Raw genomic sequence first — 15,061 nt, forward strand, 5'->3', positions numbered from 1 at the left:
CCTTGTAAAGCAAGGTTTTAAAATTTCTTGATTTAGTCACTTTCACAAATCCCTGTGCTCATTCCTATGATGTAATGTCCCTTCAGTATTACAGCATTCTCTAGGTTCTTCTTTTAACCAGTGGCTCTTAATGAAAGGAAAAAGATATTGATATATCAAAACTATTCTAAAACCACTGCCTTCATAATATAGGGTGATGGAGAAATCCTGAACCATAGAACTAGAAGAAAAAATGAAATACAGTATATAACTTATTTCTTAAGCAGAAAAAAAATGAGAGAGTCTTCAAAGTCTGTATCTGTTTTATACCGAGACCATATCTAGAAGCATTCAAATATGTTCAACTGTAGACTGAGTAATGACCACCTAACACTTTTGAATATTTAACAATCAGTGTCCTTGATCAATTCAACTATTAGGAATGAGAGTCATAAAAGCAGCATACTGTTCCTTAAAACTGTGCCTAAATTCGAAGCTGTATCTGCAATCTGTTCTTTATTTTCACTGGTATTCCATTTCTCCAACAGCTTTTTTCTTTTACTCCTCTGAGAACTAGGAAAGCCACTGGAATTATCTTCTGGCACTTCTTAATCAAAGTTCAGAACTGGTTATGCAGTATTCTCTTTGGATATCATGGTTGCAGATATCTCAGGTCGGGTGCTCCAAGGGTTCTGGAAAAGTGTACACCCCCCAAAAAAAAGAAAAAACAGTGGAAAAGTACTTGGCCTCACTGATTCCCAAAGGAGTTAAAATGTTTATTTCTGAAGATAAAATAAACACAAGATGTGGTATCTTTTAGCTCAAATTCTTCCAAGGGAAGGCTCTGTTAACATATCTGTAAGGAGAGAGTTGGATTCGTTTTCTTAGTTGATGACATTGAAAGGATTTTTCATTCTGCCTCATCGTTCTGATATAGAACCTTTCTTTCTTCTTGTTCTACTAATTTATACATGTATTTCTGTAACAGACCCAATGCTTTTATGCGTTTTTTCTTCAGATAAGTCAGCAAATACATAGAATGAGACAGAGCAGTAAAGAACATCAAGTTTCTGTCAAAACAGTTCATAAATATTCAGTAGAGTTCTGCAGTACGTAGGAAGTTATGAAGATGGCATTAAGATACCAGTAAATCCAAAGAAAACCTATGCTAATCAAGCTATCACATCTTATTATATTTTATTCTTTTATCACTTTATTATCCCTCAATAATAGAAACGTGACCCCCAAAAAACTACAAATCCTAACCTGCCATGCTGAAATAGAATTTCCTTCTTATCCTGGGTCAGGATTTTCTAACCAGGGTCTTATAGGAGATCTGCAAGCCTAACCTGGGAGTTAGTTTCCCAAACCACTTGCCACTAACATAGTCCTCTCGCTGGTGTGACCTTCTATCACAATATTGCTGGCATCCCCTGTAGGAGTAGGGCCCAGCTGCAAAGGACTCTGGAAAAAGGGCTGAACCAACAGTGCCTCCAAATCTTCCCATCAATCCCAATGCCCTCAAAAACTAAAAAAAAAAAACAAAAAACAAAACAAACAAAAACACATATAAAAGGTTTAGGAAATTATACCTTAAATGGCAGGTTTTGAATATTTTTTACGTGATAAAAATGAACATTGTATTATTCCTAACACTGAAATATTTTTAAAGGAAGAAAAAAATAGATTTTATGATCTTTCTTTATAAAAATATCTTTCTTAAGTTGTTGCAGTGTGGCGAGGACATTGCTGCCTGTTCCTCATTGTACCAAACCATCTCAATCAAAGGAGCACTGAATGCAATGACTTGCACTGTTAGTACATCGCTGTAGTTAAAAAGTATTTGCTCACCCCAGGGGGCCAAGCAAAGGCTATCGACATGCTTGCTTGATGTATGAAAAGACAAATTAGTGCCCCATCCTATCTACCAGCAGGATACAATGACCCTACATGGAAAAGTCAACTCAAACCACTGTATGATATATTTACTTTTTTTTTCTGGGAAACTTCAGAGTTACCAAATCAACTGTGTCTAGTGTGCAAATTACATGCAAGCTAACAGAATGTGAATTAAATTCGAGGAAAGCTATGGTTTAGCTTGACTATGCAGATGGCCCTAGTGGCCATAGTATGTTCTGGAGGAATCTAGGGTAGGTTGAATGGGAAAGCACAGGGAGAAAGGAGTTTAAACCAAATCCTATTTCTGGATAAGGCTGTTTATGACTCATTGCCTGTCGCCTGCCCCTTACACATTCTCAGCAGTTTCCCAATACACTCAGCAATGTGAGAGAGGAATTTCTTTCCATGTCACTCAGGGAGAGGAAAGGGGGACCCAGTGAGCAAGGTCGGAAACAGTACTGCTTTTTCCTCTTTAGGTTAGAAAGACAGCTCAAAATCTCATGGGTCTGTTTCTTGAGTTAATAAACATAGCATGTTTGTTTTCTTTAGCCACGTAAGGTAACTGGATTTATTATAAAATGAAGAGGGTCTCATATTTGCCATACAATGCAACTCGCACTAATCAGAACACAATATTAAGGGGAGAGAGGCTTTACCTTTCCATTATGCAGATCCTAGTCAATATAAAATGAAATTTTTCCAGAGTTGTACTGTTAATTTGAAGAGATAGTTAAGAAATAATTTTTACAAAACTATGCGAGCATGTGGATAACCCACTAGCCACATTCGGTTACAGATTACAGAGAGGGGGTTACAAAAAATGGCTGCATTAAAGAGTGCCTTAAAAACCTGTCCTTTCCCAGCATTTTTATAATCCTATCCTCAGTTAAACTATGTTGGCTTTTATAAAGGAAGGCAGAAGGTCTCCACACATTTAACAAATACTTATTAGAAATAAACATATCATGTTGCTATATTGTAACTCATTTTACAGGACAAATAATGTTATAATAATGCCATGAATGATATAAAAGAACCAATGGAAACTTGTCCAAATCAAGCACAGATACGGCAGCCCTGGTGGCGCAGCGGTTTGGCACCTTCTGCAGCCTGGGGTGTGATCCCGGAGACCCGGGATCGAGTCCCACATCGGGCTCCCTGCATGGAGCCTGCTTCTCCCTCTGCCTGTGTCTCTGCCTCTCTCTCTGTGTCTATGAATAAATAAATAAAATCTTTAAAAAAAAAAAAAAAAGCACAGATAAAGCAAATTTTTTTCAGGCCTAAATAGTTGTCCTTTATTCATTCGGCAAACATTTGTGATAAATCTCCTGTGTATGAGACACTAGTCCTAGTTCTCTGGGGCCAAGTTTGGGAAGACTTGGTAACTGAGGATTTGAGGGTATCTAATTAACTATAGTGACATTGGATTGGAACTCTATTTATTTTTCCTGTTTCAAGGTAGCATGAAGTAATGTCTGTTCATCAAGAGAAAGATCCCTAGTCTTGGTTCCTGCAGTGTACTTTGAGGTGTAGAATTTAGTGGCAGGTGAGTTCTAGCCAGCCTTCCTACGAGAGAAGATCAGACAAGAGGTGAGACAAGTGGTTAACTGAGAGTTTGCCAACTGGGCAGCCAGCCCTACTTCTACCAGCAAACAGCTGGGTAAATTTGAACAAGCATTTTTAACTTCTTACCTATTAAATAAGAGGGCATCCACGGATGGTTTTTAAGGTCTTTCCCATCTCTAAAATCTAATAGAGTGAAGTGAAAAGCAGTGCGAGGAATGTTGAAAGTGCTAGACAAACATAAGATGTCAAGAAGAAGAAGAGAAGGAGGATTCCAGGTCCAGAGACTCTTGTCCATCCCCATGTCTCTGTCCATGTAGTATACCTGCTTTCATTCGTTTTTTCTGCCTAAGAGTCTAAAGGCAAAGCACCCTCAGGCCTGGCGTTGGGCGGGCTGCGCACCTCTGGCCTCCTCCCACCCTGATGTTCAGTGTTCTCTCCTTAATGGAAGTGAAGCTAAAGGATGGCGGAGCACAGAGGTCCCTGCTCAGCCTCCCTGACTGCAGAATCACTGCCCAAGAAGTGGTAGGGTGACAAAGCAGACTTCAAACCAAATTCTTCTGCCACCATTAGCTTTGCTAGTATTCAGGTTCTTCTGTAAATCAGGAATAATCAGAAGAGTTTAAAGGAGTGTTGCAAGGATCAATCGAAGAAAAGTATGGACAATACTTGTACACAGTGATCGGTAGCTCCCCCCTCCCCCCAGTGTTATCATTGTAGTTGGGGCTCAAAGTGCACATCACTCCGGCCATACTTTCTGATTAAAGCCACTTCCCAGACACCACACAAGCCATAAGAACTCCTCACTCGAGTTTCATAGGAGTATATGTGCCTGGGTGTCATCCACTCTCATCCACCAAACGCTGTTTGGCAGAGGCAGTAGGCATCTTGTTGCTTATTTCATAAAAAGTGATTTCCTGGGCAGCCCGGGTGGCTCAGCAGTTTAGTGCTGCCTTCAGCTCTGGGCGTAATCCTGGAGTCCCAGGATCAAGTCCCGCATCAGGCTCCTGTAGCCTGATGAAGCCTGCTTCTCCCTCTGCCTGTGTCTCTGCCTCTCTCTCTCTCTGTCTCTCATGAGTAAATAAATAAAATCTTAAAAAAAAAAAAAAAAAAAAAAAGCTATTTCCTCTGCACAGTTTTGCTAGATTTTCAAAATCAGGCTCAGAGGCAGGTAGAGACAGTCTTGTTTTCAACTCAACTCTCCAGGCCACTACCTTACACTGTTGCCATTGGGGGGACACTCCAGGGGACCCCCTCCCTCCCTGTAGAACACAGTGTGAGTAGTGCTCCCCTTCCCCCGCAGAGTCCCATGGAGTAGCAGTACTGCCATTTCCCGTGCAAGGTCCAAATAGGGAACTGAAGCCCAGGGAGGTTAAGTGAATGGCACAAGATCACACAGCATAGGATGCAAAGATTCTGATCTCTAAGTCAAGTTACGACTCCAAGTAGTTTGAGGTTTCCCCTCCGCTGTGTGGCCTTTAGTATCACACACACATAAAGACTATGAGAGAATCAAATTTTCAGTGCCAGCCTTTCCATCCACTGTTGACTCTGGGGTATCCTGGCGCAAGAGCTCTTGAGGGCACAGGAAGAATGTGGTATGGCACATCATGACTCAGTCTTGCTCTAGATGTGCTATACTTGGGCCATCCTGCTATGGAAAGGAAATGCCTGTACAACCAAGCAAAGCAGGCTGTGGAGACAGTGGCCTCCTCCTCCTCGCCATAAGACGGGCTTACATGAATATTCAATAGCCGACACCCCTAAAAAATCTATTAATCTCCCACCTGTGTTGTCATCTTATCACAATCTGTGGTTGGTGCCAAAAGGCACATTGCAGTATTAAGGAAAGACTCGGAGTTTGAGAAGTGACAGCAATTTTAAAGTGCTGCAATTGGGCTCCATGCAAAACGCGAGTGACTTCCTCATATTTGCTAATCCCCAAACAAAATAACCATCAAGAAATATTAAAACACACATTTTATTAGTTTCATTTAATTTCTTAATTGCTCAAAGTCAGTTTACCCATTTATTGCTGTGTGAAATGCTTAGAGGCAAGGCGCACATTAAAGGGATTATTTCCATGTAATCCCTCCCTCCCAGAGGGTAGGAACTGATCACTTATGAATCCTGATTTACGCTCTGTAACAATATCAAATGGAGGAAATAGTTATTGTAAAATGATAGAGTCAGTAGTTGGGTAATACGGTAGGAGAGTGTAATTTAATAGCAAAGAGAAAGTACCTCATTTTCGGTAAAAGTTATGCGAGCCTTTTTCAGGAATAGCTATTAACCAAACTGAATTTAGCCTCCCATTTTTCTGGCTCTCCCTCTGTTAATTGATAGATGTTGAAGATGTGTAGCCCGTTACGATTTTAATCAAATGGTGTCTGGGAGTAGATGTGATCATTTTACTGGGACTCAGAGTTCTGGGGATAATAATTGCTCTGGGTATTACACTCTCTGTGACGGTTCGCCCACTGCCAGCCTCCCTTCTCGGAAGAAAAAGAGTGCAGGCTCTCAGGTGGCGTCTGGAGGGATGCTGCAAAGTGCACAGGGAAGGGACAGGTGGTAGGAAGGAGTTCTAGGTAAAGATCCAGCAAGAAACTTACGATAGTCTAAATTTCTGGCACTGGGGTGCATTAGAGCTGGCCTGAGACCAGGAAACTCCCAGGATCGGGGAAAACCCATCAGGGACCCAGGAAAGAGCTTTTTTCTTGTTCTGCTGCTGACACATCTCTCTACCTTGAACCCAGCATTATTTTAGGAGCATTATTGCTCTTCTTGGAAGGATATAAGGGTTATACCACCAGAAGAGCAGAGATAAGGCCAGTCCGTTAGATAGGGGCTGTGCCTCCACGGCAGGCTGACCCTCTTCTGATATTCCGTATTCATTCTTTACCTTTACAAATCAGCCTGATAGAAAGAGTATACAAAATAAAACATTTTCCTAAGGCCCTCAAGGAGATTTGCACCATGTATCTTATTAGATTGAAGGCAAAACAAGCTGATACTAGCAGAAAAAAAAAAAAAAAAAAGGACTGGTTCAGACCCCAGCTGACCTCTTTTGCATGGAAAATTCTCCATATGATTACTGAGCTAATGAGTAATATTTAATGAAAACATTATGCCTTTGCATATATTTGTAAGCAACACTTCTTCCATCTAAATTCACATAGAAATAAGCTGATATGTATAAATATACATCTTGGAATTTGGTGTATTTTAAGGAAAATACTCCTCCACTGTCTCTGACTGTATCTATACAAAGCCCAAACTTCTCAAAACCATAGAATTCAGTCAATCATCCGGTTGACACCAAACATGCGAGTATTTGATGATGCATGGATAAAACAGCTGAACATGAGGCAGGCTCATCCACGTTTCACACGGTGTTTGGGCTTTATGCAAACAACTGGGCTAAACAATCACTAATTAAATACACCCCCCCCCCAAAACCATCTTTCTCTTTTGACTAGAATCCTTCAGCGTCTAAGGAGAAGGACTTCCAACCAGGATTGTTTGTGGGGCCTGCACGTATTTCCTTTCCGCTGGGACTCTGAACCACAGCGGTGCTGAACTGGAGAATGGAAAAAGCCGTGACACCTTTCTTTCCCACCCTTTCTCTTCCCCTCTAGGTGGAGCTGACAGGCAGCAGCGTCTTTGACTATGTCCACCCGGGGGACCACGTGGAAATGGCAGAGCAGCTGGGCATGAAGCTCCCGCCCGGGCGGGGTCTCCTCTCGCAGGGCGCTGCCGAGGACGGGGCCAGCTCAGCATCTTCCTCCTCCCAGTCGGAGACCCCCGAGCCAGGTGGGAATCGCAACCCCGACATGTGGGATGGTGGGCAGGACCTCTGCCGGCGATTGCACTCAAGTTGCCAGTGTGAAGAGACTATAAATAGGTCTAATGGTATTTAACGATTCCATGCAGCTTTCTGTCCCAGGCAGTAATTAAATAAGGAAGAGATGTGAAAATAAGGAGACATTTTAATAAGTATAATCCAGAGATCTAATTTCAGTTGAACAATACGTAGAGAAGGTATACTAGCTCCTTCAGTTCGTCTTTCACATTACTAGAGGGAAAAGGTTCAGATTTGGAAAGCCCTCTTCCTTTTATTGTTACCATGGCTAAATGTAATGCATTTATTTATTATTCAGCAAAATCTATGATAAAGGCTTCTTGAGTCGTAGCTTGTAGAGAATTAAAAATATTAGGGACTTGCAGAAATCTTGGTTTCTTTCTTTCTTTCTTTTTTTTTTTTTTTTTTTTTTTGTAAGCATCAGAAGGTACTTGAAAGATGTGAACAGATAAATTAAGGCTAAAAAGAAAACAGAAATGGCTACATTTTAAACTGCCTTTCCACCCTCAGTATTTAATTAGATCAATTGTATAGAGGAATGAACAGAGGTGACATTCCTCATTGGGATTCCTTCCAGGACTCTTATAGACTTTGCATTCAGAATGTTCCCATTTTCATTGTGTTGTACTGATGATAATTTAAGTATTAGGGGAAAATCCATTTATAAATTAAACAAAATGACTTGATATCCATCAGTCCCCTAGTTCATCAAGCTGTTCAAACACGGGGAAGATTGGCTGGTCGGCCTGGGTCTTCCGAGAGCGCTGGTAATTAGATCTGCGAAGGATTTATTCTTTGCTGATTGGGGCTTTAAATTAATTGAAGTTCCACATTTGTGGTTTTGTCCTTTTTGTACTTTTTTAGAGGAGATATTTCATATTCTTGTGTGGTGGAGTGCTTGGCCAAGCAGCAGTGGTTTAAATGTTAATTTTTCTCATGAGAAGTTTAAGATTTTTAATGAATCAAGGCCTGATTTGAAGTGCAAAGTTTTATTTGCTTACTTGGGAAATTATTTTTGCACTCTTTAAAGATGCTTGTACTTTACTTGATGTGTTGCTTTAAAACAGATTTGCAACACAAACTCATTTTATAGAAAGAAAAGTAGAAAAAACCGGTCTTAAGATTAATACTAAAATGATTCTAAGAAAATACTTAAATTTGACCAGCTTAAAAATAATCACAGTATGTTTGCTCACATAGATGGGGAAAAAAAAACATATTTGCCTTTTTGGAAATATTGTAATTCCATCTAAAACCAATTCATGTTTCCTCGTGTAAGTTAACTGCAGCTTCTAGGGCATTATTCTGCTGCATTGGTGAGCATCTTTCTCCAGTGAAGCACCAGGCATGAGAAGAGAGAGTATTTAAGACTACTCCTTACCATTTAAAAATGAAAATAATTTTGTTCACAGGGAAGTCATATCTTCTACTGTTACTCACAGACTTCATTGAGTGATATGTGAAGCTGCTTTTTAGTCATTAGAACATTCCTATCTGGGCAGATTTGAGAAATAGCACATGAAAATAGTTTTTTACTCTTTCCTTCTGGAGATGGATTAGGGAACCTCAATTACTCATACTCCTCAACACTCAATGTATAAAAATTAAAGTTTGTAAAACCCTCATTTCTCCAACTCACAAACCCTCAAGTTTAGATGATCACCAACCTTCTACCAGGACAGCCATCCCTCTACATCAAAGCCCACAGCAACCCCCCCAGCCTCTGCTGGAACTGCCCCCATGGGAAGCTCAGAAAGGCTGAGCTCAAGGCTGCCCGCTCCATTGGCGAACAGCTCCCAGAGAAAGTTCTCTGAAGATGGAGCCAAAATCTAACTTTGCCACCATTTCTCCTCACTGATCCCAGGTCCGTCCTGTGGGATCTCATTTCAGATCTACTACTTCCTCACCATCCTAGCCTCTCTGATACATGAAGTCAGATATGCCAAATTCTCCCTCCCTTCCTTCTCTTTTCCAGGTCCAACAGCCCCTAATCCCACAAACATTATTCAATAGCATGTTCCTGGGACCCCCACCACCCTGGTGTCCCACCCTAGCCATGCCTCAGTTTGTTGGTGACCCTCTAAGAACCCAGTGGAGCCCTCTAGTTGTAGCTGACTAGTACAAAGCAGAGGGACTGTCCTCTTTCTCGGTTTAGATTACCGTAATTCTGTTAAAACAGCATAAGATTGAATTCGGTCCTCTTGGCAGCCAGATCACACTGTTGATTCATATTGAGCTTGATGTCTCCCCAAACACATGTTAAGGGTAACTTGTCACTTGGAAAAGACTTTGATCGGGAGAAAAAGAAAATCCAGTAAACTTTTAAACCAGTTCTGCTGGGATACTATAGGCTAGAGTCAAAATCACACTGGTTTAAGATGGATTATACGAACTCTGATCAAACCCATGCCTTCCATGAAGCTCCAGGATCCATAAAACAACTCTAGGCACACTATTAGGAGAGTAACGTATCTCCTCTAAAGTTGGTCTGTCATCCAATATTGAAGTATGACTGACAATTTACTTGGGTCCCTTTCCCTGCCCTCCCAACCTTCTTGGAGCCATCCTAACTAGTAAAATTGAAAATTCTGCTTTCTAGGTTTCTTAACCACTGGGGCTCATTAGCAGCAGTGGCATCAGAAGGGTTTATCTTCCTTGATGAAGAATATAGCTCCCACCATTACAAAATGTGAAACTTACTTTGCCTTAAAACTCTGTAGCTTGGTTATTTTCAATCTTAGGCTTAAAAGGCAATTAGATTGACTGTTTAAATACTGAAAAAGCAGTGTAGGGTGATACCTTTCACTAAATATCTTCACTAATGCAGATCGCTGCTCCACGGGAATTACTTAAGAAGTTCACGTCAAGGCATTCCATCCCAAAGCTGCTTATGTTTCTTAAAGGCGGAAAGAATTTTAACAAGATTTCCTAATTCTTGGTAATATGAGGGGACATTTTTGAAGACTTGTTCACTGCAACATAATCTTTTAAACTCTGACGAAACATTCTTTTTTAAATGGTAGTGTAATGTTGTTGGAAAGGGGATATCAGTATGTGATGATTATGAAAATGAAGGTATGGACTTTTTCAGAAGCCCTGATGTGTTCAGTGTAGCATTACTAAATGACTGAAATCTAAATAACATTTGGCATTATAATAAAAGGAAGTAAGTGACTAAACCAGCCTAAGAGGCAGTGATACTGTGCCATAATAGGAATTCGGTTTCTCTGAACTGCCAGCCTTGTGATTGTCTTGTCTTGAAGTCTCAGGATGATGGCAGGGGAGTGGGGGAAATCCCTTGACTGTTAGAAACCCAAATAAACCTTTTACATGTGTGAATAGTTATTAGTAGTTTAGTAAATATGAGGTTTCTTCTAGAGAAATCTTAAAGTCAGGCAGAAGAAAAATCCGGGTGGCCCTCTTTGTAGGTTATAAAGTTCTAGAGTGCCTATGTAGGTCTCAACATTTAGAAAGAGATTGTGCTGTCCTGCAGGCTCCTGCAAGGGGGGGGGGGGGTGGCATAGAACCTCTAGAACAGGGTGTCTGGATGGTTCCTTTCCTTTTCTAGATCTGCATGTAGCTCTTCATTACTCTTAATGATTCTGTAATCCCAGGATTATGAATGCTATCCTCTTTAAATAAATTTCAGTGCTGCCTCTTTAAATGCTTAACAAACAGAAAAGCAGTTCTTTCATGAAATCCTGCAGGAACTTTAAAAATCTCCTTATATTCCTTAAAATTAATTCATTCGCCTTGTGAAAACTTTAGAGAATACAGAAAACAAAGAAAAAGACCACCAAACATCCTGCTACCCCAAAATGACCACCGTTAGTATGTATAGACTCTATGCCTATCCTTCCAGATGTTCTGTTCCTGTATATGCATGTATTTAGTGTGGAGTGGGTGGAAGATTTGTCCCAAATAAGATCATAACACACAGGCTTCTGGTAATCTGCTTTTTCACTTAACCTTAAGGCAACTTTCCCTGTCATGTTCCTCACTTTAACATAAAATGTCCTTTCTGTCTCCAGTGGTTTGTTTCCCACTAGCTAACAATCAAGTCCCAACTGTAGGACTCCACTGGCAGGAGTAACATGCCTGGGTCCTGCTTCAGAGGGAATTCAGCCAGGACAAGAGGTTCTTGCAGCTTATTGAATGGGTACGAGCTCATAGAGAGAGAAATCAATACTGCACCAGGATTTAGACAATTTAGCAAAACGTATGAGACAGTACTTTTGGTCAAGAATAACTACAGCAGCATGGTTAACCATTGATTGTCTAAAACAGAGGTTATTGTGCTCTGTCTACAGTTTCAGACAGACCTACCCTGTTATGGGGGGTTAGGATAAACATTGTATAGTGTGATCTTTATGCTATTATGCTATCTTTATGTTATTTACTATGCCTACTCTATGTCCTCAATATTTTAAAGACAAGCAGAATTGAAGCTGTTGAGCACTTGTCTGGATGGAAATAATCTGCATTTTCTACTTATGCATCTGTGCTGTGGTAAATTTGATCAACACTTGATTCGACAGGAATGCAGTTCCTCTGAACTCATTAGACAGTTTCACAATAAGTGATTTAATTAGTGGAATAAATGTTTAGGACTAACAATAAAGAATGTAAAAATTTTATCTGAGGATCAGATCATTATTTTGTTTCAAAACCTGCTGAGATATGAGATACACTTGTGCCTTTAAGGGCGAATTATTTACCATCTAGTATAGGGTTGGCAAGGGTAGGGGACGTTCTTTGATTTTTTTTTTTTTTTTTTTTTTTGGTTCAAGTTTCCTATCAATGAACTGAATTTAGAAGTCAGGCAAGGGAAACCATCTTACTAACCCCACATCCAACCTCAGTCCCCAGACAATGTGACTGTATCTACAGCACTTTCTGCTGTACTGCAAATGTCAAACAGAAGGTGTAATGGATTTAATATTAGCGCTGGCCAAGGTGTTGAGGGAGCTGTTAATAATGTCACTCCAGTTATTGATCTGAAGCCTTTAAAAATCAAAGAAAAGTGAGAGGTCCCCTACTGGGGAAAGGCACACAGTGACTGGTTTTTATTGCCAATATATTTCTACATATAGAGTGGCAACTTTCTGGAATTATGTTATCACCATTAATCTCTGTGAGATTTTTGGAGTCGTTATATGGTAAGATAATATCATGAGACTGCTCCGCATGCTAATGCTAAAAGATCAGACCAAGTCCTTTTAGACATCCACAGAGCTTGATCATTTGCACGGCAACTACAACAGTTCAAGCTGTTGAATGTAAGATGTTTATTAGCACTAGATTTACTCTTGATGGCAATGTCAGATCCACTGGAAGTATAAAATACAAACTACGTAGTCACTAGGGTGAGCGCCGCTCTACTTTTACCTTTCTAAAACCCTGACTACAAACCCATGTAAGCACAAACCATGCAGTGACTCACTTGAGAAAGAGATGAATTTTGTTCTTAGAATTAGTGTACCTTTTCAGGAAACTGCTAATCCTTCCGTCTGAATGGCAGTTTGTATGCAATGAAATTTCTGCTTTCCATGGTCCCCAACTAATAAATGAAATTAAAATGTGTAATTTATGTTGAATGTTTATCAAACTGTAAACACACATTTAATTCCTTTCCATATTCATACAATATAAGCAAAGATAAATCCACCAGATAACGTACCATGGTTATCTCTGATGGGTTGAATATAAAATACATCCCTACTGTAGCTGTAGCAATGATCCAGACTAGTTCACGATTACCCAACACTGTCCTGCCTCCTGTTAATACCTATGTGCACACGTATGTGTCAAATCTAGTAGTCGGAAAGCAGCCTGACAAAAACTAATCTTTTCATAACCCAAAGAGATCATCATTTATGCATAAACTCAGCTTTTCTACCAAAAAATACATATGCAAAATTATTTCCCTTAGCTGTATCATCGTTATTTTGAAACGAAATAGAAATTATCTTTTGCCACTCCTGAATGAAGATGACGCATATATACTAAAAACAAGCCAGTGCTATTCGAGAGACTGCCTTGCCAAACTCAGAGTCCTTCTTTGGCCTCGAAAACATGACCCTGATGCAGTACTATTTTTCTCATGCAGAAAGTAGACTATTTTTAAATGTCACTTTTATCCCCAGCTATGCTAAGCAAGATCATCTGAACTGCCACAGAAGGAAAGAAATACTTTTGAGAGCGCTCTCCTTGGCATTCAGGGCCTAGGCACACATCACCTTCATTTTGCATGAGCTCACTTCTGCGAGCTGGTGGAGCTGGTCGGTGTGCGCAATGAGGACAATTCAAAGGGACCTTTTACTTCTAGGATCTTGCCTGAGGGAGCTAAAGAAAAGTCAGGTGAAATCTCTTCTTCCCGTTGGGCTATGCTGGCCTTCCAGGCCAGCTCCCAGGTCACACAGCTGTAGTATACTGCATCCCTTTGGGGTTTGACACCCTGACCCACTGAAACGAAGTTGGTGACTCACTTAACAATAGAAGAATAGCCTCCCTTTTGTTCCCAGAGAAGATGGTGGATCTCACCAGAGTTCTGCGTGCCGTTCTGAAACAAACTTTCTCTTCCCAAAGTTAAAATCAAGTGGTTGCAACTCAAGAAAAACTGCAGCTTATTTATCAATTAATATAATGGTATTTACAAACAAAATATGTTTTGTTCAATAATAGAAGCACAGGACTCAGCAAAATACATGATAGTTTCACCCCATTTATATGTAGCATTTTTTTCCTAAACCTTCTATTGAAGGTTTAAAAGATCAATCTTTTAAACCCATTATTTTTAAGTTATTTTATATAGCTTTCTAGGTCATAATTTTGACTTTTCTTTACCTATGGTGATAAGGAGTACATTTTCAGAGTTTCTAAAATGAAACCCAAGACAACTTGTCAATGGATGCACTGCCCCTCTTCATTAAAACACACTGACAAAAAAAAAGTGGATGTCATTGGATGATTACAAATTATAGATTCTATAACTCTTGCCTTGAACAAAGCACAAGTTATTTGCTTTTAATACATATCACAGCACAGAAATTTCATCCCTGTCCAAATTATACCATTCTGAATTCTTCATCTGCACTAAACAGCAGATTTACGAAGGATCCGTTACCTGGCATTGACTGAGCTTTGCAGGGTGCACAGATCAGAAGAGGCAGAGCTGGCTGGAAACCATTTCCACCCCTAGTGAGCAATTTACTCATGATTGCTTGGGGAAAATACTGGAAATATTGCTTCTGTGTAAAGTCTGCAACTTCCAGTTGTCAGCTCTTCGCCAAGCAGTTATTCTCGAGTATGGCTTTAGAAGCAAAGTGAGCTCAGGCCACTGTGACCTGGCTGGCACTCATATCCTGCTTGGTGTATGCAGAGCACAGAAACCACTAATTACAGGAGTTAATTCACACACTGTCCCTCTGAGGCAGGTCAGTGTGTTATCCTGATTTTACAGATGGGGGGGGGGGGCGGTGTGCAGGGGTGGAAGGGGAAGTGATAGAAAATCCAAGTGGCTTGCCCCAAACCACACAAGGTTTTCAGCAGCCAAGGTTAGAGTAAAGGATACAATATTGGGGTTGAAACAGGCACAAAGCCTAGGAACTAGATGCAAAAAGGAGACAAAACCCTGATAGAAGACCTCCAAGCAAACCCTGGAGAGGAATTTTTTCCAAGAGGGTTCTGACATCCAGAGAGAAATGTAACTATCCCCTGATGCACAGAGTTCATTGGCTAAACCATGTTTTTGTTAAA

At 40.4% G+C, this 15,061-nt stretch overlaps 1 protein-coding gene across 6 annotated transcripts in view; it reads left to right on the top strand.

The window, feature by feature from the left end:
• NPAS3 (neuronal PAS domain protein 3) overlaps window positions 1–15,061 on the top strand; it is an 839,616-nt gene that overhangs the window by 706,883 nt on the left and 117,672 nt on the right. For all 6 annotated transcript variants that reach the window (XM_072838226.1, XM_072838221.1, XM_072838222.1 and 3 more), the window contains one exon: window positions 7,080–7,254. In XM_072838226.1, coding sequence (XP_072694327.1) covers window positions 7,080–7,254 — 175 coding nt within the window. The remainder of the gene's footprint in view (window positions 1–7,079; window positions 7,255–15,061) is intronic.

Source organism: Canis lupus, chromosome 9, assembly GCF_048164855.1.
Source record: "Canis lupus baileyi chromosome 9, mCanLup2.hap1, whole genome shotgun sequence".
Taxonomy (NCBI): Eukaryota; Metazoa; Chordata; class Mammalia; order Carnivora; family Canidae; genus Canis; species Canis lupus.